Source organism: Passer domesticus, chromosome 8, assembly GCF_036417665.1.
Source record: "Passer domesticus isolate bPasDom1 chromosome 8, bPasDom1.hap1, whole genome shotgun sequence".
NCBI lineage: Eukaryota > Metazoa > Chordata > Aves > Passeriformes > Passeridae > Passer > Passer domesticus.
Window position 1 is genome coordinate 9,305,246 of NC_087481.1, and position 25,243 is coordinate 9,330,488.

General features: G+C 50.8%; 2 protein-coding genes and 3 long non-coding RNA genes across 6 annotated transcripts in view; 2 read left to right on the top strand and 3 right to left on the bottom strand.

Moving 5' to 3' along the window:
* The window catches only part of LOC135305654 (glutamic acid-rich protein-like), a 217,310-nt gene extending 213,020 nt beyond the window's left edge, over window positions 1-4,290 (top strand). The window contains exon 2 of the transcript XR_010366671.1: window positions 3,623-4,290. The gene's annotated coding sequence lies outside the window, so the exon portion shown is untranslated. The remainder of the gene's footprint in view (window positions 1-3,622) is intronic.
* Window positions 239-6,886, bottom strand: LOC135305704 (uncharacterized). 2 transcript variants are annotated; one of them, XR_010366685.1, is made up of 3 exons: window positions 3,481-6,886; window positions 1,762-2,107; window positions 239-1,059 (listed from the first exon to the last, which is right to left on the bottom strand). It is a non-coding gene; the product is annotated as an uncharacterized LOC135305704 (long non-coding RNA). The 2 variants fall into 2 exon arrangements; XR_010366684.1 differs by having other exon boundaries at window positions 1,762-1,881; window positions 1,965-6,886.
* Window positions 6,887-10,644: 3,758 nt separating this feature from the next.
* On the bottom strand, window positions 10,645-11,534 carry LOC135305790 (uncharacterized). The gene is made up of 2 exons (XR_010366774.1): window positions 11,131-11,534; window positions 10,645-10,845 (listed from the first exon to the last, which is right to left on the bottom strand). It is a non-coding gene; the product is annotated as an uncharacterized LOC135305790 (long non-coding RNA).
* Window positions 11,535-11,663: 129 nt separating this feature from the next.
* Window positions 11,664-17,197, bottom strand: LOC135305572 (serine/threonine-protein kinase pim-1-like). Its single transcript, XM_064429307.1, has 7 exons — window positions 17,181-17,197; window positions 14,184-14,430; window positions 14,023-14,073; window positions 13,452-13,818; window positions 12,628-12,804; window positions 12,230-12,379; window positions 11,664-12,011 (listed from the first exon to the last, which is right to left on the bottom strand). Exons 1-6 carry the CDS (start codon window positions 17,195-17,197, stop codon window positions 12,273-12,275), a joined length of 966 nt encoding a protein of 321 aa, XP_064285377.1. The 3' UTR covers window positions 11,664-12,011; window positions 12,230-12,272.
* Window positions 17,198-19,954: 2,757 nt separating this feature from the next.
* On the top strand, window positions 19,955-24,567 carry LOC135305729 (uncharacterized). Its single transcript, XR_010366713.1, has 2 exons — window positions 19,955-20,079; window positions 21,201-24,567. It is a non-coding gene; the product is annotated as an uncharacterized LOC135305729 (long non-coding RNA).
* Window positions 24,568-25,243: the final 676 nt, after the last annotated feature.

Consider the following 25,243-nt stretch of genomic DNA (forward strand, 5'->3'; position numbering starts at 1 on the left):
TGTCCAGAGCCAGACATTCAGGCCATGCAAACTGATACTTTTTCATCTCTGTGCAAAGATCAGTAGTAGGACATCCCTGATGTACCACACACTTCTCAGATGCTCCTCTGACCAGCTTCCCCATGGCATTGTTCCTGGCACAACGTTAAAGCCAGGCAGGTCACACATATTCTCTTCCTCTGACTCCTGCTGGGATGACAACATCAAAGAACAGAAAAGAGATATAATGATCAGGGATTTTCATTGTGTGAGCTCTGCATTCCCCAGGCTCTTGCAAAGGGGCATGTTCATCGGGCAAAGGACACGAGAAGGAGCCTCAAATTGTCCAAAATCTCAGTAAAAATATTATTTCCTATGGAACCCTTCACCAAAGCTGGTCACACTTCAGGCCTTTTATGCACCCATTTCCTGATGTGCATCTCCCTGTGGGGTGTTCCCACTGCTCCAGGGACCCAGCACAAACCTTATAGCCCCACACCAACACACCCCCAGGAGCTGCAGCCTTCCCTCCAAACCTGGGCACCTGCAGCAGCCACCTCTGCGCTGAGCTGAGCCGGTTTCTCCCAAAACCAGGTTCTCCATTTATCCTTGAAAAGATTGACAATAGCATTCTTGTCTTCTCCAAAAGGGCCATCGTTTCACAACTGTCATCTCCACACTGAGACTTTATTCCCTTCAAGTGTTCAAGTACACAGGCAGCACCAAGGAAGGCGCTGAAGTGAGTCAAGGTGAACCCCAAAGAGCTCTCAGCTGCCTGTGAAAGCTCAGACAAGCACTAGAGAAAGAATTCATGCTCCCATAACTGGCACCTAACAGCCACAGGGCAAGTGAGAAGTTGGTATTAGAGAATGAAGAAAAAGCACTGAGTAATAAAAGGTGAGAAAAATCCATCACTCCAACAGGTAAATGAAGGTAAACCACATGAAGAAACAGAAGAAGATGGAGGGGAAAAAACCCACCATTAATAGTGTCCGTGACACCCAGAGCCAAAAGAAGAGCAGGGCATCAGGAAAGAGGGAAGCACGTGCTCCAAACCACAGCAGAAATGAAGTGAGAGCTCTGGAGGGAACAAAAGAAAGAGGCAGCCTGAAGAAAGGAAATAATGCCTCCCCACAAGGTGTTTTGGTTTTTTCAAGTGAGTGTCTCTTGTATCATGTGGTGGAAACCCAGAAAAATAAAGGTCGGGAGAATCATGGTTGATTTGGAACATTCCTGCATAGCAGCCGAGATATAGCCTTGTGCAAATTATTCCATGCAGCATTCACATGTTTAATTGCTTATTTTCATCTTCCTGGGGAAGCAGAGTTGCTTTATTTATTCCAAGCAAGATTTTCTCCCTCCACCCTGGCAAAGAACAAGCTCCCATCCTGGCAAGTGCTCCTGGGTTTACTTAAGGCTCATCACACCCATGCTCAAGAGAGTGGAGCAGGTTAATTTATCAATTGTTCCAATTATTAACTTGCCCAGCTGCCAGGTTCAAGAGCCCCAGAGTGCCTCAGGTTGTACAGGATCACAGAAGGAAAAGCTCCATTGAATTCAGCTGCTGCCACACTGGCCCTCTTTGCCTGTCAAACACATTCAGCTGCTCTTGCTCTGCCCTGTCAAAATCCCCCATAAAATACAAGTGAAAATCCCTCCCCACCTGTGAGAAAGCACAGCTGGATTCTGCTAAGGGCATTTCAAACTATGTGGGGTAGTTGTGACCTCCCCTTGCAAAGGCAGCATGTCAGGAAAACCAAAAGTTTCTTTTCAGGGACTCACCAGACTCAGGACACCTTCCACTAGATCAGGTTGCTCCAAGCCCCATCCAACGTGGCCTTGAACACTTCCAAGGGTGACACAACCACAGCTTCTCTGGAACCTGTTTTGCTCCTCCCAGGTCTAAAATCATACCCAACTTAGCAGCCTCAGAGATAGATTTCTATTCAATAGCTGCATTTTTCTAGGAAAGAAATATGGCAAACCTTGTTTGCATCTGACTTTGCAAAATCAACACAAGCTCTTCAGAAAGGGCTGCTGGCCACTTGTCTTCTTTTTCCCCATTTGGTGGAACATTTTCATTCTGTTGTTGTTTGGAGCAGTATTTTAATCGATCTGGCTGAGGCTGCTGAAAATAGTATAGCAAGTTACTTGTGTGAGGGGTGGAAAACTGAGCTCTTGCACATCCAGTGTTTCTGTTGTTGGAAGTCTTCAATCCCACCTCTCTGGTGGCATGAAATAGGTGCTACTAATCCAATTTCTAAAGTATCATGCATCGAGCTGACACTATTTGAAGACTTAAAAAGAAAGCACCAATTTAAACAAACCCCTGCCCCTTTCCATTTTCTCTGTTCCACAGTTGATGACAGAAGATAGGAGAGAAAGACTGTTTTGGGAACAATGATTTCAGAACTCTAAAATAATATCAAACCTGCTCTGCCACACTCTCCGTTGTTACAGCCCCAAAAAGCACCGGTTGTCTTTGCTCACAGAGTCACAATTGTGGTGGGATTTCTACCACAGCACAGGACAGCCAATTTTTGGTTTGTTTTCCTGGGAATAACTAGAGCACTTCTGGGTAGCAAGGCAAACATGTGCCTCTTGTAGTGGCCCTTGAAACTGGACATGTGAAATGAGGCAGACAAAGCCAAAGGCCAGCTGAACCCGTGATCTCTGAATGGATCTTCACATTGTTATATTTGCCCAATTATCCCATCAAAAAAACAAAGCAAAATTATATGTAAGGGCAATTTTAATTAAATAGCTTAAAATATATAAATTTGAATACACTTGAAATATTGACAATGTAATTTGGTTAAAATAAGGGACAGTTTGGTTTTAATAATAACGCATAAGCAAAAATAACCGTGCGAGATAGCGCGGGGTACGGAGTTCAGGGCTTGACCCCCGTCACCTCTCATACAAGCTTGCCAAGCCAAAATTCCCTCTTTTATATTGTATGTCATTACCATCTCCTCCCATTTTCGGTTTGTCACACTTGTATCTCCACCCCCATCATCACCTTTACCACGCATGCTCCACCATTTTTTAGGTGGTCGCACCACTCATTAGAGGTCATCCCTGATGAAGGCCTCTCCTCTTCCTCGATGTATTTTGATTCCCCTTTTGGAATACACATGTGCAGGAAGATAGTATAATGTAAGCCAAAACTAATATAATATAAGCCAATATTATGTTCCAGCATCAAAGCAATAAATCTCATATAATTAGCATTTTCATGATGTCCCACCAAATTTTCCTATCTTCCAACTAAATTTAGTAATACTTATCTCTTGCTTCTTCCTGTTCTGAACATCTGCAGGAGATAGGCTGGGGGGAACCCCTCCTCTCCCCTTCTTTCTTGGCATTATGCCTTTAACTGTTTTATTATTTCCAAATATTAATTAGTGTATCAATATTGATTACTGTTTCAATTGTATCAACATGAATCACACCTATTTATTACACTTTGTCTCCAGTAATAATGATTAGGTGCATTACCTTGCTTCTTTTTGCTTGTTGATAAAGCCAAGCAGGTAGTTTTATTGAATGCATAATTTAACTTTGCATTGCCTTAACACTCACAGTAAAATAAGACCATTCTTCCCATTGGTTTCTGTGTTCTTTAAATCACCCCACTCAGCTGGCAGAACAGGTATCAGAACCTGATGAAAGCCAGGCTCTGCTGTGATCTAGCTGGGCCCCATGGAATGCAGAGGGCCGCTGTCAGTCCATGGAACCCATGGAAGCAAGGCTCAGATGTGAAAAAGGCGTGCACCATGGAACCCAAGAGCCCCTCATGGAACCAGGGCTGCAGTGTGTCACCGAGGGAGGGACCTCATGGCAGCAGGAGAGCATTGTGAGGCTGTGCAACAACAGGGCACCAAGGTTCCACTGTGACTTGACAGAACCCCATGGATGTGAATGGCCCCAAACCAGGCCAAGAGACACTTCCCAGACAAAGTCCAAGGAAGGGGATTTACTTTATTCAGCACACCAGGTGTGCAGGGATATCTCCTCCTGACAGCGCACACAGGCACACAGCAGATTACAATATACAGTTATACTCTATGCATATTCATGTTTCTCCTCAGAAAAGGTGTGGTTATGCAAACGATTTCTCAGTACTCATTACAATCATTAGCATACACGAGGCACAGGTGCAGTGCACACTGGTGGTGGCACTGAGGAAGGCTCCGCGACTTCCTCGGGGGTCTCCTGATGAAGGCTGGACGTCTTCATCACTGTGCCCTTTTCACCTTTCTCCTCTAGGCATGAGCAGTCTCTTGTTGGCTGTTTCAGCAATTTCCTCACTGGTTTTATCAAGCTCTGCTCTTCTTTTCTGCCAGCTTTGTTCCCTATTTCTTGCCAAGTTTCATCCTGTGTCTTTAGATTGTGGCTGAATTTTTGCAAGCTTCCTTGTTGGGTGCAATGTCTCTTATTCTTGCCCAAGTATGCCTAGGCACAGTGCTTTTAACCCTTTCACAGCCACGGACTGGAGAGCCACTCCTGGACACTGGGAATTCCTGCAGGTGCCTCCACCTTTGCAGCCAGTGAGGCTCCAACCTCGCTGTGAGAGGGCCCAGTTTTTACACTGTTAAACAAAGAAGCTGACATTAGTGCTAGTGTGGGAATAACTGGTTTAATTGTCCTGTTTGGCTTCTTCCAAAGCCTGGCCAGGGCTCAAGGAGGAACCAAGGGAGGTGACTTTGATCCCACAGCCCCAAACAAGGCCAGATGGGGCCTGGTCCAGTTTCCAAACACAGAAAGGTAAATCCGTGTTTCACCAATGAACACATACAGAAATCATATTGCTAATAATGATTCATTAATGAGCAGATACAAATATAACATTTGGTTGGAAGGTTTATCTAAAGGTCAGCTTTGGCTCAGGGCCTGTTGTTGAGGCTTCAGTTAGGCAGGGTCTGACTAAAACAGCCCTAATTAGTTGTTATTCTCTATGTTCTTTGTTACAGCCCACTTTTTCTTGAGACGATGTCTGTTTTTAGACAAATCTCAGTACTCCATTTCCAGCACAAGGTGTCACAACTACTCTAACATGGATTCATAACACACCAAGTGCTCACACTGCAATGATCACAGTGACTGCCACAAATGCATTTCACAGCAGCTTCCAATTTGGGAGCCAATCCCACCAGGAAGAATTTTCTTCTTTCTGCCACTCTTCTCCTGATCTTGCTATCAAGGAGATTCCTGATGGTTGGATATCAAACCCAGCCCTGACAGACATCCCTGCAACATTCCTGTCCTAGAATAGCCCAGGTTCCTCCCTGGCCAGCAAGCAGATAATCCAAGGCCATGTGGTTCTGCAGAACCCCATTTGTGTTTTTTGGAGCTCACAGGATGTACTATTGGATATTTTCACAGCATCATTTTTTACTACTTCTAATAATCAACTTAGTTTGTTAATGTAATTTGGGTGCAGCCATGCACAGCCAGGGGTTTCCATTTCCCCAGTGGGCCACTGTTAAGGGCATGGAGAACATCTGGGAGATGGGGTCTCCATGGGGACAGGTTCCCATCTCCTCATTTTGTCAACTGCTCTTTTAACAACCCCTTCACCCATTTAACCAATGCTGCACCTTGTGGATTGTCTGGAATATGAAAAACCCAGCAGTCTTAATCACTGTATTTTTCACAATAACAGACAAAGCATTCCGCATCACAGTATAAACAAATCCTATTAAAAAAATGCCAATTTCATCCCTTCCTCCTTTATTCATTACGCACAATTCACAAAGTTTACCACTGACATTTGGGTTTGACCAGTCCTTTTCTCCAGGGTATTTAGTGTTTACAGTGAGCAGCCAAAGCTGACAAATTATTGTCAGCCTTATTTCACATTATCAATTTTTAATAATACAGATATAAATATAGATAATTGTGTTATATATCATTATTATTATTATATCACTTGCACAAAAAAACCTGAGCTCAAGATTGAAACCTTCTTCTGTCACTCCATGTGGCAGTGTTCCAACAACAGTTTTTCCTTCAGTTGGTGCTGTTTCCAATGTGTCATTAACAAAATTCACCCTTGTCTTCCAAAAACACAAGTTTTTTTCCTTATTCCATATGTAATTTTTGGATGCATTTTAAGACATCCAGGGGTTCAGCTTCTTTTAACTGACTGCCCCACTGCTCACATCTGCTCTGACCTCAGCCCATTCCAGAGCCAGCCAACTCCAGGGAAGGGCTTCCCATCTGGGAATTTCTGATGGCACTGATTCCTCACATTTACATTTAAAAATAACATTTTCTTGTCATCTGGCCCGACTGTGCCAGTTTTGTTTTACCAGTGGGCAGGGTCAGCACCAAAGACACAGGCACCAACTGAAGGAATCAGTGTCATTTACTGCAGCTCAAAGCAGCAAAGAATCACAAAAGGAGCAGCTCAGCAATGCACCCAACCATCACCACCAAAGATTGCAGCAGTAATTAAGAAAGATCCAGCATCATTTACCCTCAGACTTCACCATCCTCCAGATCCACACAGAAGCTGGGGAAGCTGTCCCAGCCAAGGGCTGCAGAGCCACTCCTGGACACTGGGAATTCCTGCAGGTGCCTCCAGCCACAGGTGAGGCTCCAGCCTCGCTGTGAGAGGGCCCAGCTCTGACAGTGCTGAATGAACAAACTGACAGCACTTCTAGTGCAGGAACATCTGGTTTCATCATCCTCTTGGGTTCCTCCCAAAGCCTGGCCAGGGCTCAAGGAGGAACCAAGGGAGGTGACTTTGATCCTTCAGCCCCAAACAAGGCCAGATGTCAGATTTCATGGCCTTGTCCAGTTTCTAAATACAAAAAGGTCAATACAAATTTCACTAATGAGTGGCTACATCTATCACAGTGCTAATGACCATGCATATTTCATCAGTGAACAGATACAAAGATAACCTTTGGTTGGAAGGTTCATCCAGAGGCCACCTTTGGCTCAGGGCCTGCTGTTCAGGCCTCACTCAGGGCTGTTGTCCAGGCCTTGGCACTTCAGGGACGTGGTTTAGTGCTGGGCTTGGCACTTCTGGGTGAACAGCTGAACTGGATGAGCTCAGAGGTCTTTTCCAATAGAAAGGATTCTGTGATTCCGTGATTCTATCTGCTGAATTCAGCTAGGTCCATGTTAGTAGCACTCATTTGCTCAGAAAGTCTCCGCTTGCTCAGCTCTTGTGGCCTGAGGCTTCAGCTCCTTCAGCTCCTGGTGCTAAGCTGCTCATGCTGAACGAGACGACTCAAAGAGAACAAAGTCCATCCAATTCCATCTGGGACACTGGGAGGGGAGGGTGTGGAAACAGGAGCATTGTTTGTTGTGGCCTTCTCTCTGCCCTTCATGCATTTCAGTGCTTTGAACCAGCCAAGAGCTTTTTCCAAGAGTGCAATGGAGCAGCTGCTCCTGCTCCCAGGTCTGGCTCTCTTCAGTCTCTGACCTTGCCTGGTTTTGTCCCTCATGCTGTGCCCTCTGCTACCCCAGGGCTCGGTGGCTGCTGCCGAAGGACTGTGGGACTGGCTCAGATCCAGTGGTCGAGACCCTCCTTGCTGTGGCCTTGGAGCTGCCTGAGCTGCCTGGGCCTTGGAAGCTCCCCATGGACAGGGAGTCCCCAGCTCCGTTCCTTGCACAACCTCCAGAAGCCCAGAGCTGCCATCTCAAGTCCTTGCTGGCCCTGGGGGCTCCCAGGTGCCTCAGGCTGCTGTGACACCGCTGCACACAGGAGGGAAGAGTGGCAGGGACTCTGCTGAAAGTCAGTTCCATGTGCTGCTGCTGCTGCTGCTGCTGCTGCTGCTGCTGCTGCTGTGGGGTCATTTGTCCAGCCCTGCCCCAGAGTCAGGGATCACATCCAGGCCCTGCTGCTGCTCCCTCGGGATCAGCCCCAGTTTGGGTGTTGCTGTCAGGGCCAGCAGGAGCGGTGGCTGGAGCAGCAGGTGCTGACAGTGCCCCAAGCCCCGGGGCTGGAGGGGTCCTTGGGCTGGGCTGGGAGGGAGCTGCCCCTTGTTCTCCCTCTGCCCCAAGCAAAGCTGGGCCGGGCACAAGTGGGGCAGCACAGCCACAAGGGAGCCTGCGAGTCTCTTCCAGCCCTGGCTGCTCAGAGTTTGGGCCTTGGAGCCTCAGGTGGCCAAAGGCAGCTGCTCCTGGTCCCTCTGTGTGCCCCCGTGTTCAGCAGTGCTGCTCCATCAGTCTGTGCCCAGCAATGGGGAAAAGCCTCAGCCCTGCAAGGGCCAGGAGCTGCCGGGCTCTGCCTGAGCAGCTCAGCCAGCAGGAAGGGAGCTGCTCCACATGGGAACCAGGAGCAAAGGGCTGCAGCACCTCGTGCTGGGGCAGAGCCCGAATTCTGAGAGGGAATAACAGAGTTATTCATGTGCATTGGTGCGTCAGCACTGCAGGTGCTGTGCCTGCAAACACAGGGTTCGAGATCTGCAAAAGAATTCTGCAGCTCTTGACTGGATCAGGATGTCAGCAGTGCTGAACTCCAGCACAGTCCAAATGAAACACGTCACACCTCTGCTCATATCTGCTAGATTTTTTTCTTCAGGGTATCCAGAGAAAAGGAAACAGAGGAGGAGCCTACATTTTCATTGTTTATCAGAAATATTTCTCTTTTTGGTGTACATTCCTTTTGTAGGACGAGTTCTCTGTTAAAAACACTGGACAAAAAAGAAAAGAAAAAAATATGAAAGATAAAACCAAAAAAACAAATGTGTAGTGAAAATCTTCAGTAACTTTGGATTAAGAGGCAACTAATCTTTTCAAGAAGAGAAATCAGTTACTCTGTAAATGTTCTGATGGCATGGATTCATCTTACTGACCTCAGCATCCCTTTTTTAAAACATTCAGGGTTTTGTTTGCAATATTATGTTATTTTAAATTGTGATTGAATCAATAGGAAATTGAGAGATCTACCATGAATTTATGCATTACTGTGTCTTGAGTGTAAAAATATTGCAGTTTGAAATTTGGATTTAAAGTGTTGCAAATGAAAGTTATAAATCCCAATAGATTGTCTGACAGCAGCTTTTCCTAGAGGATGTGCAGCACTCCAAGGACTTCATGAGTGGGGTTGGGGGTACTTGGATCTTTGTCCTGTGCCACTCTGAGAATGTCATAGAATGGAACTTCACCTGCCACCAAAGCTCCTTGGACCTTGTGTTCCCCAGGCAGGCACAAAGTGTTTGTGCTGCTCCCCCTTTTGCACAAACCAAGAGAGAGCTGGGATTTTTCCAAGTCTCATGTCTGCAATGGGCCATATTCCTAGAGAAGCAGCAGCCCATCCCGATGAATATGGTGAGTTATATGGATGGTTGTGAGCTCCACTTCCTGCCTAGAAATCCTGAAACTGCTTCTGAATGCTGCTCCTTCAGCTCTGGGACACCTTCTCACACAGAGCTGGGGAAAAAATCCCCTGGTCTCTGGCTAAAGGGTGAGTTATGCCAAAGTTAGAGCTCTGTGTGAAGTCTCTATCCATCCCTATCCTATTAATATACCAATATGTGGGGGTGTGCATGGATGTGTCTTGTACACAAAGGAAGGAGTGTGCAAGCAACGTGATTGACACTTTCACTGTCCGTGTTCATCCCATACCCATGGGTACAGAGACATTATGGAAACCCTGGCACACAGAGACCCTTCTGTCCCTGTGTACAGAGACATCCAAGAGCCCCTGGCACACACAGACCCTTCTGTCCATGGATACAGAGACATCCAAGAGCCCCTGGCACACACAGACCCTTCTGTCTCTAGAGGACGGAGCGCTGTGTGTGGGGGCGGTTGGTGGGCAGCGAGTCCCGGACAGCAGGACAGACCCGGCTCCAGCCCTGCCAGGCCCTGCCAAGGCTCAGTGCAGGATCCTCTGGAATGGGACAGCCTTTCAGCCTTGTCTCTTCCCAGAGGGGCAGTGCTGGCCTGGCAGCACAGGTTGTTTTCCCCTCAGGCTGCAGGAGATGAGAACACAACACTTGCCAGCACTGAGTGTGAGGCACAGCTCCGGGTGCTCCCCATGAACCTCAGCTCTGGGAGCACTGTCTGCCCCAAGCTCCAGGGGCTGCAGTGGGAGCCCGGCTGGGCTCTGCCCTGGGGTCATCCTGCAGGGACAGCTGGAAACAGGGAGCATTCAGCTGCCACAAACAGCCAAGCCAGGGCTGCAGGGCAGCTGCTCCAGCACGGACTGCACTGCTGTGTGCTGTGCTCTGGGGCTGGGGCTCCCCACACAGGGGACTGGACTGGAGTGGCAGAGGAGACAGAGAAGCTTCAGCTTCAGCCTCACTGAGGTGGGTGCACGAGTTGGGAAGTGTGGGGAGCCTCAAGGGGATTCACAGAGCTCATCTGCTGCAAGGATGAAGAAAAGGGAGTGGGAACTCAGCAGTGAGGAGAGCTGAGGGCTGGAGAGTGGCTCTGAATGACACTAAAATGCCACTGGACCTCTGAAACATTGCTGCTCCTCAGCCAGTGACAGCATGAGTCCCTAAACCTTGGCCTTTCTTGTGGTCAGGGGCAACACGGAAGGCCAGCAAGTAAAGGAGACTGCGATGGGCTGGGAATTCACTGGGTGAAAAATGGGAGCAGTTGAGAAGTAAAAGGCAGGTGGGGGAGAGAACGGTTCAGAGAAGGGCTGAGCTACACTTGAGCAAGCTGAAAAATGTCATTTGGAGTCATCCCAGATTGATTTCATTTCAGAAGGTATTGAACAAGTTTAATTTTTGGGAGGTGTCACTCTGCAAACTTGAGCTGTGTTGCCAAAATGCTCAAGCAAGTCTGTGCTGCAGGTGACACCATTTCTTCTTTGGCTGATTCCGGCCCCGTGCTGAGCTCCAGCAGAGCCCTGCCAGAGCCCAGAGCAGCCTCAGCATCCACAGAGCCTGGCTGCAAGGAGAGAAAGCAGAAACTGCCCGTCAGCTGAAGGCTCCTGTCCCCTTGTCCCAGCTGCCCGTGGTGCCCAGGCCATGCTGGCCGTGCCCAGAGCTGTGCCCAGAGCTGCCCATCAGTGCTGCCTTTGGGAGCAGGGCAGGAGGGCAGGACATGTGCCCAGCCTGCAGCCAGCCATGGCACATCCACCTGCTCAGCAGCTGCCCAGAGCAGGATGCTCCTGTGCTCGCTGCCATCTCCCAAAAGCTCTGAGCCCACCCTGCCAAGCAGACGGGGACCCACCTCATGCCATCCATGGCTGGAAGAAAAGCTGGTCCCAAATGATGTCCTCAGCCTGCTCCAAGGGCACGGCCCATCCACGCCGCAGCTGCTCCCAAGAACTTCCCGATCCAGACTGGACCAACCAGAATGCTTCCTCTAGAAAAACAAACAACAAATTGTTGAAAATAGATTACAGACAAAAAGGGAAAAAAAGAACAAAGGTAAAAATCATATCTCTGTGAGGGGATTGAGGAAGGCCCAAGCCCGGCATGCCAGGGAAAAACCCAGCCATGTGTGAGCAAAGCCCAGGCTTTCTCCCTTCCCCCTGCACTGTCCCCCACAATATCCATGATCCCAAAGCAAACAAGGGCAGTGGAGCTGCCCAAGCCCTTTCTTGCCTGCACAGCAAAGCACCTGTGCACAGATTTGGGAGTCCCACCTCTGCTCCCACCACAAGGGTTTGTTTGTGTCGGGCTGGCTGCCCCAGCCCCAGCCCCAGCCTGGGGCACGGTGGGTGCTGGGGGCTGTTGGCAGGGCCAGGAGCCCACTCCCATTTCGTACACACCCCAGCCCATGCCCCCAGCCCTGCCAAAAGCAGCTGGGCAGCCAACTGAAGGATCAGCTGCATCTGCCCCCGCAAAGGGGGGAACCTTTGCTTCCCAGCCAGGCTGGGCAATGCCCAAATCTGGGAGCATTTCCCCACGTGTGGACTCATCTGCAAATACCCTGTGGAGTTTGGCTTTGAAGAAGGTGCCACAATCAAAGTGCATCACCTTCAACTGCTGGTGGCCAGGTTGAGGAAGAGGTTGTCATCCTTCATGTCATCCTTGATGTCATCCTCGCTGTCTTCTGCAGCAGCAGCCCCACCCGGTACAGCTTCTCTGGGCGCTCCTTCTCCTTCCCTGGGGTGAGACCAGGCTGTCAGGGCTCTGCTCAGGGCCCCAGCTGTCAGGGAACCAGGACAAGCAAAACCTTCTTGGATGGCAGCCACCAGGGCTGGGCAGAGCAGCTCAGCTCCAGCACAAGGGCTGCACGTTCCCATCCCATGACCCTGGTGCAGTGACACGGGCTGGCTTTCTTTGCTTCTCATTGCCAAGGCATGTGTGCAGCTGTAACTTACCAGGGCTCTGCAGCACAGTGTGCCTGTGGCTCTCTCCCTTCTTCTAGGGCAGATCAATATCCTGCATCCAAGGATGACAGAACACCTCTTCTAATGAGGGTCTGGCCAAGGGGTGCATGGATAAACACCACCCAATCAGATTTTGGCACTCTGGGGAGAGAAACCAGAAACTGCCTGTCAGCTGGAGAAGGCTCCTGTCTGCTTTGCCCCACTATTCCCATGCCCAGGCCATGCTGGATGCGCTCAGAGCTGGGCCTGAACTTTCCCATCAATTCTTGGTTTTGGGGGAGAGCAGGACATGTGCCACCTCCTCAGCAGCTGCCAGAGCGGGATGCTCCCGAGCCCGCTGCTGTCTCCCAGCACTGGTATTCCCCCCGTGCCCAGAGAGGAGGATTCACCTGGAGAGAGCCGTTGTGGCAGTGAGAGCAGGCCCCAGCTGAAGTTCCAGCCCCTCCTGAAAGGCATCTTCCCACAGACCATCTCGTGCAGCAGGATGCCCAGGGACCAGATGGTAGCTGGCTCACCATGGTACCAGCCAAAGCGGGTCCATTCCGGGGGGCTGTAGGATGGTGTTCCTGTGGAATACAGATGGAGTTCATCAGGGGGATGCTGCTGCTCCCAGAGCCTGGCCCCAGCATCCCTGGGCAGGCGGGGGCTGCATCAGTGGCACACAGGGTGACCACTGTCCTCTCACCAGCATCTGGGACTGGTGTACAAACTTGGGATTGCAAAAGAAGCCACTGGTGTGGGAAGGGGACAGTGGAAGCTCTGGCTAGGCCTGACCATGACACGCAAAGGAAATACCCACTGCGTGCTGGGGAAAAACCATGCCCTCATTCTCCCTGTCTGCATTGCCCCAAACATATTATAAAGGCAAGACAAACAGGGCAGGTGGAGCAGTCCAAGCCCTTCCTCTTGCCTGCACACAAACCGGCTGGGACACAGGTTCCAACCTCCCTCTCTGCTACCCTCACCCACGGCTGTTTTTGTCAGGCTGGCTGCCCCAGCCCAGCCCCAGTCCTGGGCACAGTGGTGGGCAAAGGCTGCCAGCAGGGCTGGAAGATGGCTCCCCACCCAGCCTTGCTCTAAAGCAACTTAGCTGCAGATTCAGTCCCCTGAGTGGCAGCAAAAGGGAGAATCCCCGCTGCCACACCCAGCTTGGGCTGTGAGATCTTGGGCCGTGAGATGCCAGGAGCGGGAGCACAGCCCTGTGTAGGCTCACCTGCAAAGTGAGTGTAGGCTGTCTCTTGCAGGTAGGTGCCACAGCCAAAGTCAATCAATTTGGCCTGCCCGGTGGCCAGGTCAACCAGGATGTTCTCTGGTTTTATATCGCGGTGCAGGACCCCGCAGCTGGTGCAGTGCCGCACGGCCTCCAGCACCTGGCGGAACAGCTGCCGCGCCACCTCCTCGCGCAGGAACCCCCGTGCCCGAATGAAATGCAGGAGGTCCTGAGACTGCTCTGGCCGCTCCAGCACCATCACAATGTCGCTGGGGAGCTCAAGCCACTCCAGCAGCTGGATGACACCGGGGAAGCCAGTGGACACTTTGTCCTGCAGCACAATCTCCAGGGGAGCGCTGGTGCCGTCGGGCTGCGGGAGGAGCACGATGCCGTCAGTGGGGCCAATGCCGTGCCAGGGCTGGGCAACCCCTCAGCCAGCCCGGGATGCTCTGCGCCCTGCGATGGCCCCACGCCCACTCCCCCTCGAGACGTCCTGGTGGCTTCCACCCTGCCGGGGCTTGGATCATCCCCACCCGGCACGGCCCGGCTTCTCCCGCTGTCCCGGCTCACTCACCAGCTCACTCCAGTGCCAGATGCGGTTCCGTGGCACCTTTTTGATGGCGACCTGCAAGACAAGGGGAGCAGCGGGCTGAGCTCAACGCCGGCCCTGCCCAGCCCCATCCTCCTCCTCCTGCGCCCCCTCCTCCTCCGCCCGCCGCCGGCCCCGCCGCTCACCGGGGCGCCGTCCGAGATCCGCGTCCCCGACCAGACGCTGCCGAATCCTCCACGCCCCAGCAGCGACCCCAGCCGGTACCGCTCCTGCAGGGCCTCCTGCGCCTTCCCTGCGGGCGGGACGCGGCTGTCAGCGCTCGGCCCGGGGCCAGCAACGGCCCCCGAGCGCCCCTCACCCGCCCCGGCCCGGCCATCCCCCGGCGTTCGCTCTTTGGAACGCGACCCGGGAGCCGCGGGGCCGGGGGCCGCGCTGCCGAGCGGTGGAGCAGGGGCCGGGCAAGCCGCAGCGGAGGCGGCGGGATTGGCTGCGCCGCGTGTGTCCTCCGCGGGCCCCGGGAGGAGCCGGGGCCGGGGCCGGGGTCGGGGTCGGGGCCGGGCTCGGGGTCGGGGTCGGAGTCGGGGCCGGGGCCGGGACTGGACCCTGCGTCGGGGCCGGGGCCGGGGCCGGGGCCGGGGCCGGGGTCGGGCCAGGCGGAGCCAAAAGCCGGCGATGCCGCCCCAGCCCCAGGCACTGATCCCCGCCCAGCAGCGCCACCGCCAGCACGGCCAGAGCCGGGCTGGGACCAGACCTCGGTGGGACGGCCGGGGGCGGGCACGGGGCAGCCCCGCCCGGGGCCGGGGGCGGGCCGGGGGCATGGCCCGGCCCGGCACGGGGAGAGGGAGGCGGGGAGAGGAGGGGAGACCGGGAAAGGGAGAGCGGGAGAGGTGCGGGACAGCGGGAGAGGGAGAGGAGAAGAGAATCTAAAGTTTTGTCTGCCGCTGCCGCTGCCGCTGCCGCTGCCGCTGCTGCTGCTGCCGCTGCTGCCGCTGCCGCTGCTGCAACTGAAGCTCCGGGGCCGTTTGTCCCCGTGTCCGTTTGTCCGTTGCCCGCTCGCCCCCGCCCCGAGCCCCACCTTCCCCGAGGGCAGCCCCTGAGCCTCTGCAAACACGGGAACTTTGCCGAGTTCAGCCAAGAGCCAGAGTCTGGACACCTGCCCAGTGGCTCAGGAATCCCCTCGGTCCCTGCTGTGCATTGTCCCTGCTGAGGGTCGAACACTCTCAGAGCGCATTCCCTGAATGCAGAATTTGTACCTGACACAAACACTGCACTTACCTCTCCAACATTGCTTTCCAAGAAAAACAGGGGAAGCCAAACTGTGTGCAGGTCATGGTATCTTAAAATGTCTAAAACTTGCCAACTCATGGATCTTAGAGGTGAGATCTGTTTGGAATTAATGGGATGGACAACTAGTGCAAGATAGAAAAGGGGAGCATAAAAATAAATCGAGAAAAATGTCTTGAATTGTTTCAATTTTCATTTAATTTCTTAAAAGCTCTTTCAGTTTTTCCAGAATCTTCTCCTCAGTCCTGTTTGCTTTTTCCAAGAACCTTTCCCGGAGAACGAGGTGCAGCTTCTGTCACAAGGTGTGTCACCAACTGCAGCTTTCCACACTGTGTGTGCAGCACACTTGCAGCAAAGCAGGACAAATATTTGAAGAACTTGACAGCTTGTTCTTTTCTTTTCCTTGTGGGCTGGGCAGTTGTGCCATTGGTAAGGTTTTCATTGTTACTGTTCTACCCTAAGAAAACATGACAGGCTACCAAGAACTCCTGGGGAATGCAAGCCTGACTGAATGCAGAGAAAGAATCTCCAGAGCCTGCAGCCAGAAGTGGAGAGCTGTGTGATCATCATTCCAACACCCCCAAGGACATCTTGAAAGTGATCTAGAAGATGAAAATGGGCTGACAGAGGGAGTTTGTTTCTGTGCTCACTTCAGATTCTTCTACATCTGAAATCAATTCTAAAATCTCCATCTAAATGAAGAGTACAATCAATTCATGAAAAGCACCAAAACAAACTGTACCTCTCAGGAGATGACTGAAAGAATGTGAAAAGGAAAAATGCAGGAGAAATGCATTTCTCAGCACTGCAGTATTTGCCTGCCTGAAACCCTCCTCTATTTCCTCCCCATGCCTGGATCTGTTGGTGTCAGTTCTGTATTCGGTGGTGCTTCCAGCCCTGAATCCCCTCATCTACAGCCTGAGGAACCAGGAGCTCAGGGCTGCAGTGTGGAGACTGATGACTGGACATCTTAGGAAGCATTAAACAGATTGCCAATTTCTGCAAATCACTTGTAATAAAATTATCTTTTATAGCTCTCTTGCTTTGGTTCTTTGATTTCCCTGTAGTTTTGATTATTTGATATTCTTCCTCAAGCTAGATGATTGTTTCTGCCATTTCTGACTTTGTTTCTCTCCACCTTCCCTGTGGCCACAGACTGTGACAATGAGGAGCAGTGCTCTCAGTGACTTTAGAAGAACTAAAGGATCTCCCAGCAGAGTTTTCTCCAGAGATTCCTCTATTCTTGCAATCTCTGGAGCGGCAGCAGCAATGTCTGTGTGCAGAGCTGGGGGCAGATCAGTGCTGGCACAGCAGCTGTGCCCAGCAGCAGCAGCAGCACTTGGTGTTGGCAGTGCTGCTGCCGTGGCCCTGCCCCGCTGCCCTGGTGGCCCTGGTGTTGCTGCAGGGCCTGAGTGCTCTCGGGGCCAGGCACAGTCCTGGGGGTGGCAGTGCCGGGGCTGCAGCAGGGACAGGCCATGGGCACTGCTGGAGCAACGCTGACGCCTCAGGCCAGGCCCTGGGGGCTCTAGGCTCCTTGCCCAGGCTCTCTCAAGAACATGGCCAGGCCAATGCTCAGCACAGAAAAGCCCCAGGGTGAGCAGCCCCAGGCTGGCCGTGGGCAGGCTGGGGGCAAACAGCATGGCTGGGGCTCTGCAAGGGCCCTGGGGGAGACGGGAAGGAGCAGCAGGGCAGGAGCTGATCCCTCAGGTCCTTTTCTGCCTGGCTGCTCTCCAGCCACTCTGTCCCCAGCCTGGAGTGCTGCAGGGGTTGTTGTGGCCAAAGTGCAGGACCCGGCACTGGGACTTGTTCAACCTCACCTTGTTGGATTTGGGTCCTGGATCCAGTCTGCCCAGGGCCCTGTGCAGAGCCCTCCTGTCCTCCAGCAGATCCACACTCACACCCAGCTTGGTGTCATCTGCAAATTTGCTGATGCTGGACTCAATCCCCTCATGCAGATCATCAGTGCAGATACTGAAATCCACGCTGGCTGGCTCTGATCCCTCAGCCATCCTGTGGGTGCCCTGTGATGGCACTCAAGGTGATCTGTTCCATAACCTTGCCAGGCACCCAAATCAGGCTGACAGGCCTGGAGTTCCCCAGATCCTCCTTCCAGCCCTTCTTGGGGATGGGCTCACATTGGCACCTCCACTCCTCTGGGACCTCCCTGCTGATCCAGGACTGATGGTAAATGATGGAGAGCAGCCTGGGGAGCTCATCCACCAGCTCCATCATCCCTCTAGGATGGATCCCATCTGCTCCCAGAGACACCTGTGAGCACCTGAGTGGTTCAGCAGGTCTCCAGCTGCTTCCTCCTGGATTCCAGGGGCTGTTATGCTGCCTGTGCCCATCTACCAGCTCAGGAGAGCACTTGTCCTGAGGATGGCCTGTCTTATTGTTGAAAACTGAGGCAAAGAAGGGGTGAAGTACCTCAGCCTTTTCCTCATCTTTTGTACCCATATCCCCCACAATAAGAAATGCAGGTTGTCCTTAGCCCTCTTTTTACTATTAATGTACTTATAAAAACATTTTTATTATCCTTCACAGAAGTATCCAAGTTAAGTCCTAACTGGGCTTTCACCTCTCTAATTTTCTTTCTGCAGAACCTAACAACATCCTTAAACATTTCTTGATTTACCTGCCCCTGTGTCCAAGGTGATGCATCCCCTTTTAACCCCTAAATTCCTGCAAAAGCTCCATGCCCAGCCCGGAAATCATTTCTTCCTCTGGGTCATCTTTCTGCACAAAGGAACAGCCTACTCTTGCTCCATCAAGGTTTCTTTGCTGAAGTGTGTACATCCTTCCTGGAACCCTGTGTTTTAAGGGCTGTTTCCCTTAAAAGAATCAGTTCCTGATTTGGTACTCACCAAATCTGCATCCTCAACTCGGCCAAAGCCCTGGGGAGCTCTTTCTCTTCCTTCAATTTTCCTCCAAGTCTCCAGGGCTTGTGAAGCTGCTTGGAGTCAGTCTGGAGTTCTGTTAAGGAGGGGGATTTCAAAGTGCACCAACAGCATGATGTTTGGTTTTAATAACGTGTGTGGGTTTTTATTTTTCAGTTCAGAAAAGAGGTGAAAGAACGATTCCCCAGGTGATCTTGATGCTGAATGTCTCCCTAGGAGATCTGGGCATGGAGAGGAACAAGCCCCTTGCAGGCTGACCCATTTTGGACAACCTGCTCCTCACCCCCCGCCTCACCATGTCTGACATGGCCCACCTGGGACTGACATCCCAAAACATAAAAAAGTATGCATTTTTAAAATAAATAAAATTGATTAATTTATAAAATTATAATTATATTTTTTAATTTATATTAGTATTACTGTTTATTTCTATTACCTTTGATATTTATGTGAAAAATTGAATACATTTTTAGCAATCAAAAAATTATTTGCCATTGGCTTTAAATAAAACAATTCCTTTCATTAAATCATTGACCACTACTGGCCATTTATTTCTCCTTCTTAATGCTAATTAGTGCTATTTTTAGATCTTTTGACATATTTTTTTATTATTTTCATGCACAGGGTAAAAGGGCCCACTTTGGGGTCCCTGGAGACATTTCTGGGGCACATTTGGGGCAGTTTAGGGTCTGGGCAGTGTGATAAACAAGTCCACTGAATTTAAGGATCAAATAATTATCTTTATTATTTTTGCAAACAAGAATAAGCAAGGACAGCGCTGGGTGGCCCGGAGTCTCTGCTCCACTTTGGCTCACAAAATTCCTATCCCCTGAGTCCACCTTTTATTGCCTTCTTCTCCGGGTTTAGGGATGACGTGATCTGTCTTCTGCGCTTGCTCATTCAGTTGCTATGGGGTCTTTTTCTGCCTTCTGGTGGTCGTGGGATGAAGGCTTAGTCCCCCTTAGTCTTCCTCTTTGTGAACACTGAGTGAACTTATGCCTTATAAGGCATATCTATACAGAACACTATACACTTTTCTGCAAGCTAAGCAATTCTTACTAGTACTATACACTTTCTGCAAGCTAAGCAATTCTAGCGAGTTTAAGGATTGTTGTTACAGCTGCTTCTCATTACTTTCCTTTCACAGGGCATACCTTTACAATGGAATTCCCAAGGCCCTATAGTAAACCAGCAACCATATGTATCTGCACAAGAAGTTTTCTTAGCTATTTAACTATTGTTTTTAATTGTATAGTTATTTAGCTATTGATTTAATTAATGAACAAACGTATTACTACTTATTACACATGCCACCAAACTGAAGACTGGCATTATCCCATCCTCTATTTCCCTCTGGCATTCTCTTTCAGAGCACAGATGGGACAAAAACAGACAGTAGAACTTGAGTCAATCTTTACCTTCAAAAGAAATTCAAGAGTCCCTTGCAAAGACCAATACTTTGTCAGTTCCGGAGTCCCTGGCAGAAACCAATGTTCTGCGAAGTCAGGAGTCCCTTGCAAAGACCAGTGCTTTGCGAGTTCAGGAGTCGCTCACAGAGACCAATTCTCCGCCAATTGACATCACTGGCTGACAGAAACCAATGCTGTGCCAACAATTGCCGTGGCAATGGTCGAGTGCAGCCGCCTGAAGGCACCGAGGCTGCGAACGAGCAGCCAGGGCCGAGCTCTGGCGCTGAGGCCGCGGCGCAGGCACAGACGCTGAGGGCCCGGGCGCGGTTACCAGGCAACCGCGGCACCGAGCGCGGGCCGGGCCGGGCCGGGCCGCACGCATTGCCAAAGGACATTGGCACTGTCCCTACTGACTGGACTCGTGTGATTGCTGCAGAGCCTTTCTGTAGCTAGGAATGTTTAAAATGTGCTGACAAAGGCACCTGTGGCAGGTCTGTACACTGCTCTTTGGACAGCACCAGGATTCCATCCTGGCTGCAGCCCCAGGAGGGGCTGAGGCAGCTGGAAAGGGGCTCAGCCTGGAGAAAAGGAGGCTCAGGGGGCCCTTCTGCCTCTGCACAACTCCCTGACAGGAGGGGACAGCCGGGGTTCAGGCTGTGCTCCCAGGAACAGGCACAGCAGCAGAGGGAACGGCCTCAGGCTGGGCCAGGGCAGGCTCAGCGTGGACACCAGGAGGAATTTCCCCAGGGAAAGGCTGCTCAGGCCTTGGCAGGGGCTGCCCAGGGAGCTTTGCAGTGCTCATCCCTGCAGCTGTCCCAGGAAGGCCTGCAGGTGGCACTCAGGGCTCTGGGCTGGGGACAAGGTGGGCATCAAGCACTGCTGGGACTCCATGGTCTCACAGAGCTTTCCCAGCCTTCATGATTCCATGAGTCTATGATTCCATGAAGGCATGATTCAAAACAGAGTTGAACTCAAATCTATCATACACAAATATTACAAAGGTCAAAGTTCACATGACAGAAATTTAAGATGATTCTTTAAGATTGAAAGAATCATATGTCAATGTTGCATACAGGTAAAGCCCTATAAAAGAAGAGCCTTGTTATCCTTGTAAAATGATGGCTCAGGCCTGCTACTTTGGCTAAGTACAGCTAACAGCTAGCCTGACAAGTTCCTGTGAGAAAGGAATTTGCACCTGGGAGAAGAAAGACTTCTACCCATATCTTCTATGCAGGAGACAAGAGTGGAAACATCGTTAGAGAGGAAAGGTTTTGACTGACACCTGCATGAGCAACTACTAACCAATGAACTGAGTGGCAGTAAGCTACTAAGCAATTAAAATTAAACAGAAAGCCTTTAGAAAACCATAGAAATATGAGCTGTGAAGAATAAAGATGGGCTGTTGTGCATGAACAAATAGGTGTCTTGCCTGATGCCAATGGAAAAACTTCCAGAGCAGGCCTCACTTGGCAGAACAAAGGCAAATGACTCAGTGAAATCCTGGAGGCACCAGGAGATTCCTTACAGATTCTTGAGCTACGTGCTCTCATCAGAGTGTTTGAAAAGTGGCCAAATGATCCCCTTAACATTGTTTCTGATTCTCTTTATGTAGTGGTGTTGTCCAGCGCATGAAGTGATCACTGCTGGAAGAATTCCAGAGAAATCCAGGACCAGGGGTTGTGGCAACTCTTTTTGCAACTGTGCCAGTGTCTCAATTTTCACAAACAGGATTATTTCATTACCCATATTTGGAATTACTCTGGATTGGAGGGAGGCCTGGCCTTAGGTAAGGAGAAGGCTGGCCAATTGGTGGCAACACTCTGGGCCTCTGCTTCTCACAGCATCAATAAATTTGGCCAAGCCAGAAAGGCTGACGAGTTTTTCATCAAAGTGTGAAAGTTTTACCCAAACAATTTGGAATATGGCTGCAGGATGCTGAGGGAATTGTCACAAGCTGTCCACAGGGCCAGGCTATGATTGCTGGATTGGGTCCTGGAGCCAACCCCAGTGGTTCAGGGCCCCTGCAGCTGTGGCAAACTGATGTGACCATCTGCGCCTCTTTGGGTTGCTTTAAACGCATTCATGTGACCACAGACACCTTTTCTGCCATGGCTTGGGCCACTCCTGTGACAAGTGAAGGCTCTGGCTTTGGCATTCCACACTGGCCAGGCTGCTTTGCTGTTATGGGCTTGCCTCAGGAAATCAGAACACACAACGGGGCAGGATACACAGCCTGGCAAACCCAGGATTTCTCAGCTCCTTGGGGAGTGAAGCATAGCACAGGCATTCCAGGGAACTCCACACGTCAGCTGTCATCAAAAGGACACATCAGGTCCTGAAAGGACTGCTTGATAAACAAAAAATGGGGCAGGATGGGCTGAGCCCACAGGACAGAGTGCTGAAAGCCGTCCACGCTATGAATCCTCTGTGGTTAGTAGGCAATCACAGTGAACCACCAGCATTAACACATTACTCAGGTTTGCAGCAAGATTCTGAATTGGTACAGCATCGGCCAGAAGTTTATTTTAAAAATCCTAGGACAGGGTTATGGGAAGGACCTGCAGATTTACTGATGTGGGGAAGGGGTTATGTTTGTGGCATTACAGACAAAGAACCCTGATGGATACCAGCAAAGTGGGTTCATCTCTGGCTAGAAAAGGACACTCTGATCCCTAATACCACTAATGAACCTACAACCAGCAACACCTGAAAACATCCATTGCCCTCAGAGCTGGAAATGCTTTTGTTATCCTTGGGTGAGATTAGAATGAGTGGGTGTGGAGCACACAGGTGGTGTGAGTTTGAGGGAGGAAGCTTTGCAAGGTGTGGGGTGTGCAGCTGTTGGCACAGCCAAGAATTCAATACCTGGGTGGTGTTATCCCAAGTGACAGGAAGAACAGGAAATTCCCCTGAAGCTGCTCAAGAAGCACTGAGCTTGTTTGAAAATCAAGAGCAATTGGGGCAGGCTATTCAGTGGTATCGTAGTGAACTCCAGAAGCTTGAGCAGAAAGAGAGAGAATAAAATCAAGGATATTGAGTGTGGTAAGGAAATATTTATCCCTAGGACCTGGGGAGTTAGACCTGATCAGAGGGAACAAAGAAAGAGAAGCTGGAAAGAAAGGAACCAGGAAAGAAGGAACAGAGGAAGGGCTCAAAGAGCAAGAGGCACAGTTAGTTCAGATTTTGTCCCTGATCTCAGAGGGGAAGGGTTCTTTACCAATGAGCAAGATGAAGAACAGCTTTAAATTAGAGAGGTGGGGTTTTGGGAGATTTTTTTCTACTGGCTGTAGTATGTGGTAACATCTGTAGTGCAGAGGAAATTAACCCACCAGGATGGCACTGACAGAATATGTGGCTTACTTGGGCCAAGGCTGCTGGGGTGGATTCCTCTCGTTTATCCTTGGCCATGCCCGGAGATCCCTTCCGCACAGGTCTAATTGGTATCCCAGTGAGTGATTTTACTGGTTTTGCAAGGTGGGTAGGAGCTAGAGGAAAGCCATACGTGGAAGCAAATAGATCAAGCATGGAGAATCATTGGTGTAACATCAGCAGAGGTGGTACAAAATTGGACAGATGCAAAAGGCCGGGAATTAAGCCAAAGGGCGAAGGCTTCCAAGCAGGTATGATAACACACACAATCCCTGAATGAAACCGGACTAGAACCCCAAGAACCAGACCTGTTAGGATCAGCTCCTGGAAATTACTGCTTGTTTTTTAACTACTTTCTGGAAGCAAAAATAACCAATTTGAGCAATGTTCTAGTCCCACATTCCAAGAATAATAGTGTCATCCTTAATCCCAATTCTCCATTATATCAGAACAAGGCCAAATATTGCCACAATTGGACTTATCCTGGCAGTGCTGGTGCAAATGAGACTGTAAGAAAGCTTCCACTTGGTGTCTTTTTAATCTGTGGGGACAGAGCCTGGCCTGCAATTCCAAGTAATCCCTTTGGTGGAACTTGTTACCTAGGAAAATTAAGCATGTTTGCCCCTAGCATGTGACAAATGCTGAATCAGACTATCTGGAGAGCAGGACACAGCAGAAGAACTAAAAGAGCAGTCACAGGCTTAGGATCTAATTGTCATGATCATGTAGAGCTTTGGGGTGCTCCAGCACGAATCTCAGTATCATTCCTTGCTCCAGGTGTTGTGGCTGCTCAGGCTTTGACTACACTGAATAAGTTGGGATGCTGGGTAGCTAAACAACTGAACACAGCTTCAGCTGTTCTAAATCAAATGCTCACTGGTGTAGATAGTATTAGCCATGGCACACTGCAAAATAGAGCTGCTGTAGATTTGTTGTTGTTAGCACATGGGCACGGGTATGAGGAGTTGGAAGGAATGTGTTGTATGAACCTCTCTGAGCATTCTGCATCCATTCACAGGAAACTCAAACAACTACAGGACAACATGAAGAGATTGACTGTGAATGACTGAGGGTTGGATGAATGTTTTAAGGGGTTGGCAATAACTGGATGGTTGAAAGATATTGTAAAGGGAATTATGTTAGTATTAGTAGTCATTACTTTATTGCTTTGTGTTATTCCATGCATAATTAAGTTGGTGACCCCCTTAGTAGGGAACACAGTAAAGAGGGTCTGGCTGGTGCAAGAAGGGGGAACTGTAGCAATGTATTTGAACAACTCAGGCCTCAGTGTGCACCAGCCATACCCTCTGCAACTGTTCTTATCAGAATTGTCTCAGGGCTCTGTGGAATTCATCAAGGTGACTGAGATATAAACTGTGCTAAAATAAGCACAAAGAAGCTGAGAAACGGCACACCAGGATGGCAGGAACTGGATAACTGGGGACTGTGAAACACCTGCACGGTGACCAATCACAGAGACTGAGAAATGGAGGCAGAGAACGAGGGAACGAGACAAAGGCAGGAAGCAAGAAGTGTGATCTTAGCAGTTTGTAGAATCCAGAAAAGTGTGTGTAATGTAAACAATAAACAGCTTCTGCTTGGTCACACCGGTCAGTTGTTCAGGAATCCTGGTTTACCTGCAAGAGGGGGTGACTGGAAACATACTGGGAGAGGCTGGAACCATCCTAGGGGTGAATGGTAACACCTGGGACCATGCTGGGATCATAGTGGGATCATACTGGGAGTGACTGGGAGCCACAGGGCCCATGCTGGGAGTGACCTGGGCACCCCTGGCGGAACTGGGGCAACTGGCCCAGCTGGGGGGCTCAGGGTTGTTCTCCCCCAGGGCTGCCCCAGGACCTGCTGCCACTTCGGACCTCACAGAGCCAGGGGAGAGGGGACAGGGACAGAGGAGAGCTGAGGGACAAGGACAGGAGGCAGGGACAGGGACAGGTGAGGGACAGGGGACAGGGCAGAGCCAGGGAACACGGCCTGGCCGAGGGACACTGAGCTCCAGCACTTGGGGCTGTTGCCCTTGGGCTCCCAGCACAGGCCCAGGGGCAGAATCCCCTCCAGAAACTGTTGTTTGCTTTCAGCTTTGCTCTGCAACATTCTCCAGGAGCCCCTGCAGCGGCTGCAGCCTGGCCGGGTGCCCGGGGCCACCAAAGATGCTCTGGCAGTGCCCTCCTGCCCCAGGCAGGGCACACAACAGCCAAGGAAAGGCTCCTGCTGGCCTCAGGGCAGGCACAGGGCACTCCCCTGGCGCTGCCACGGGCACAGCAGAGC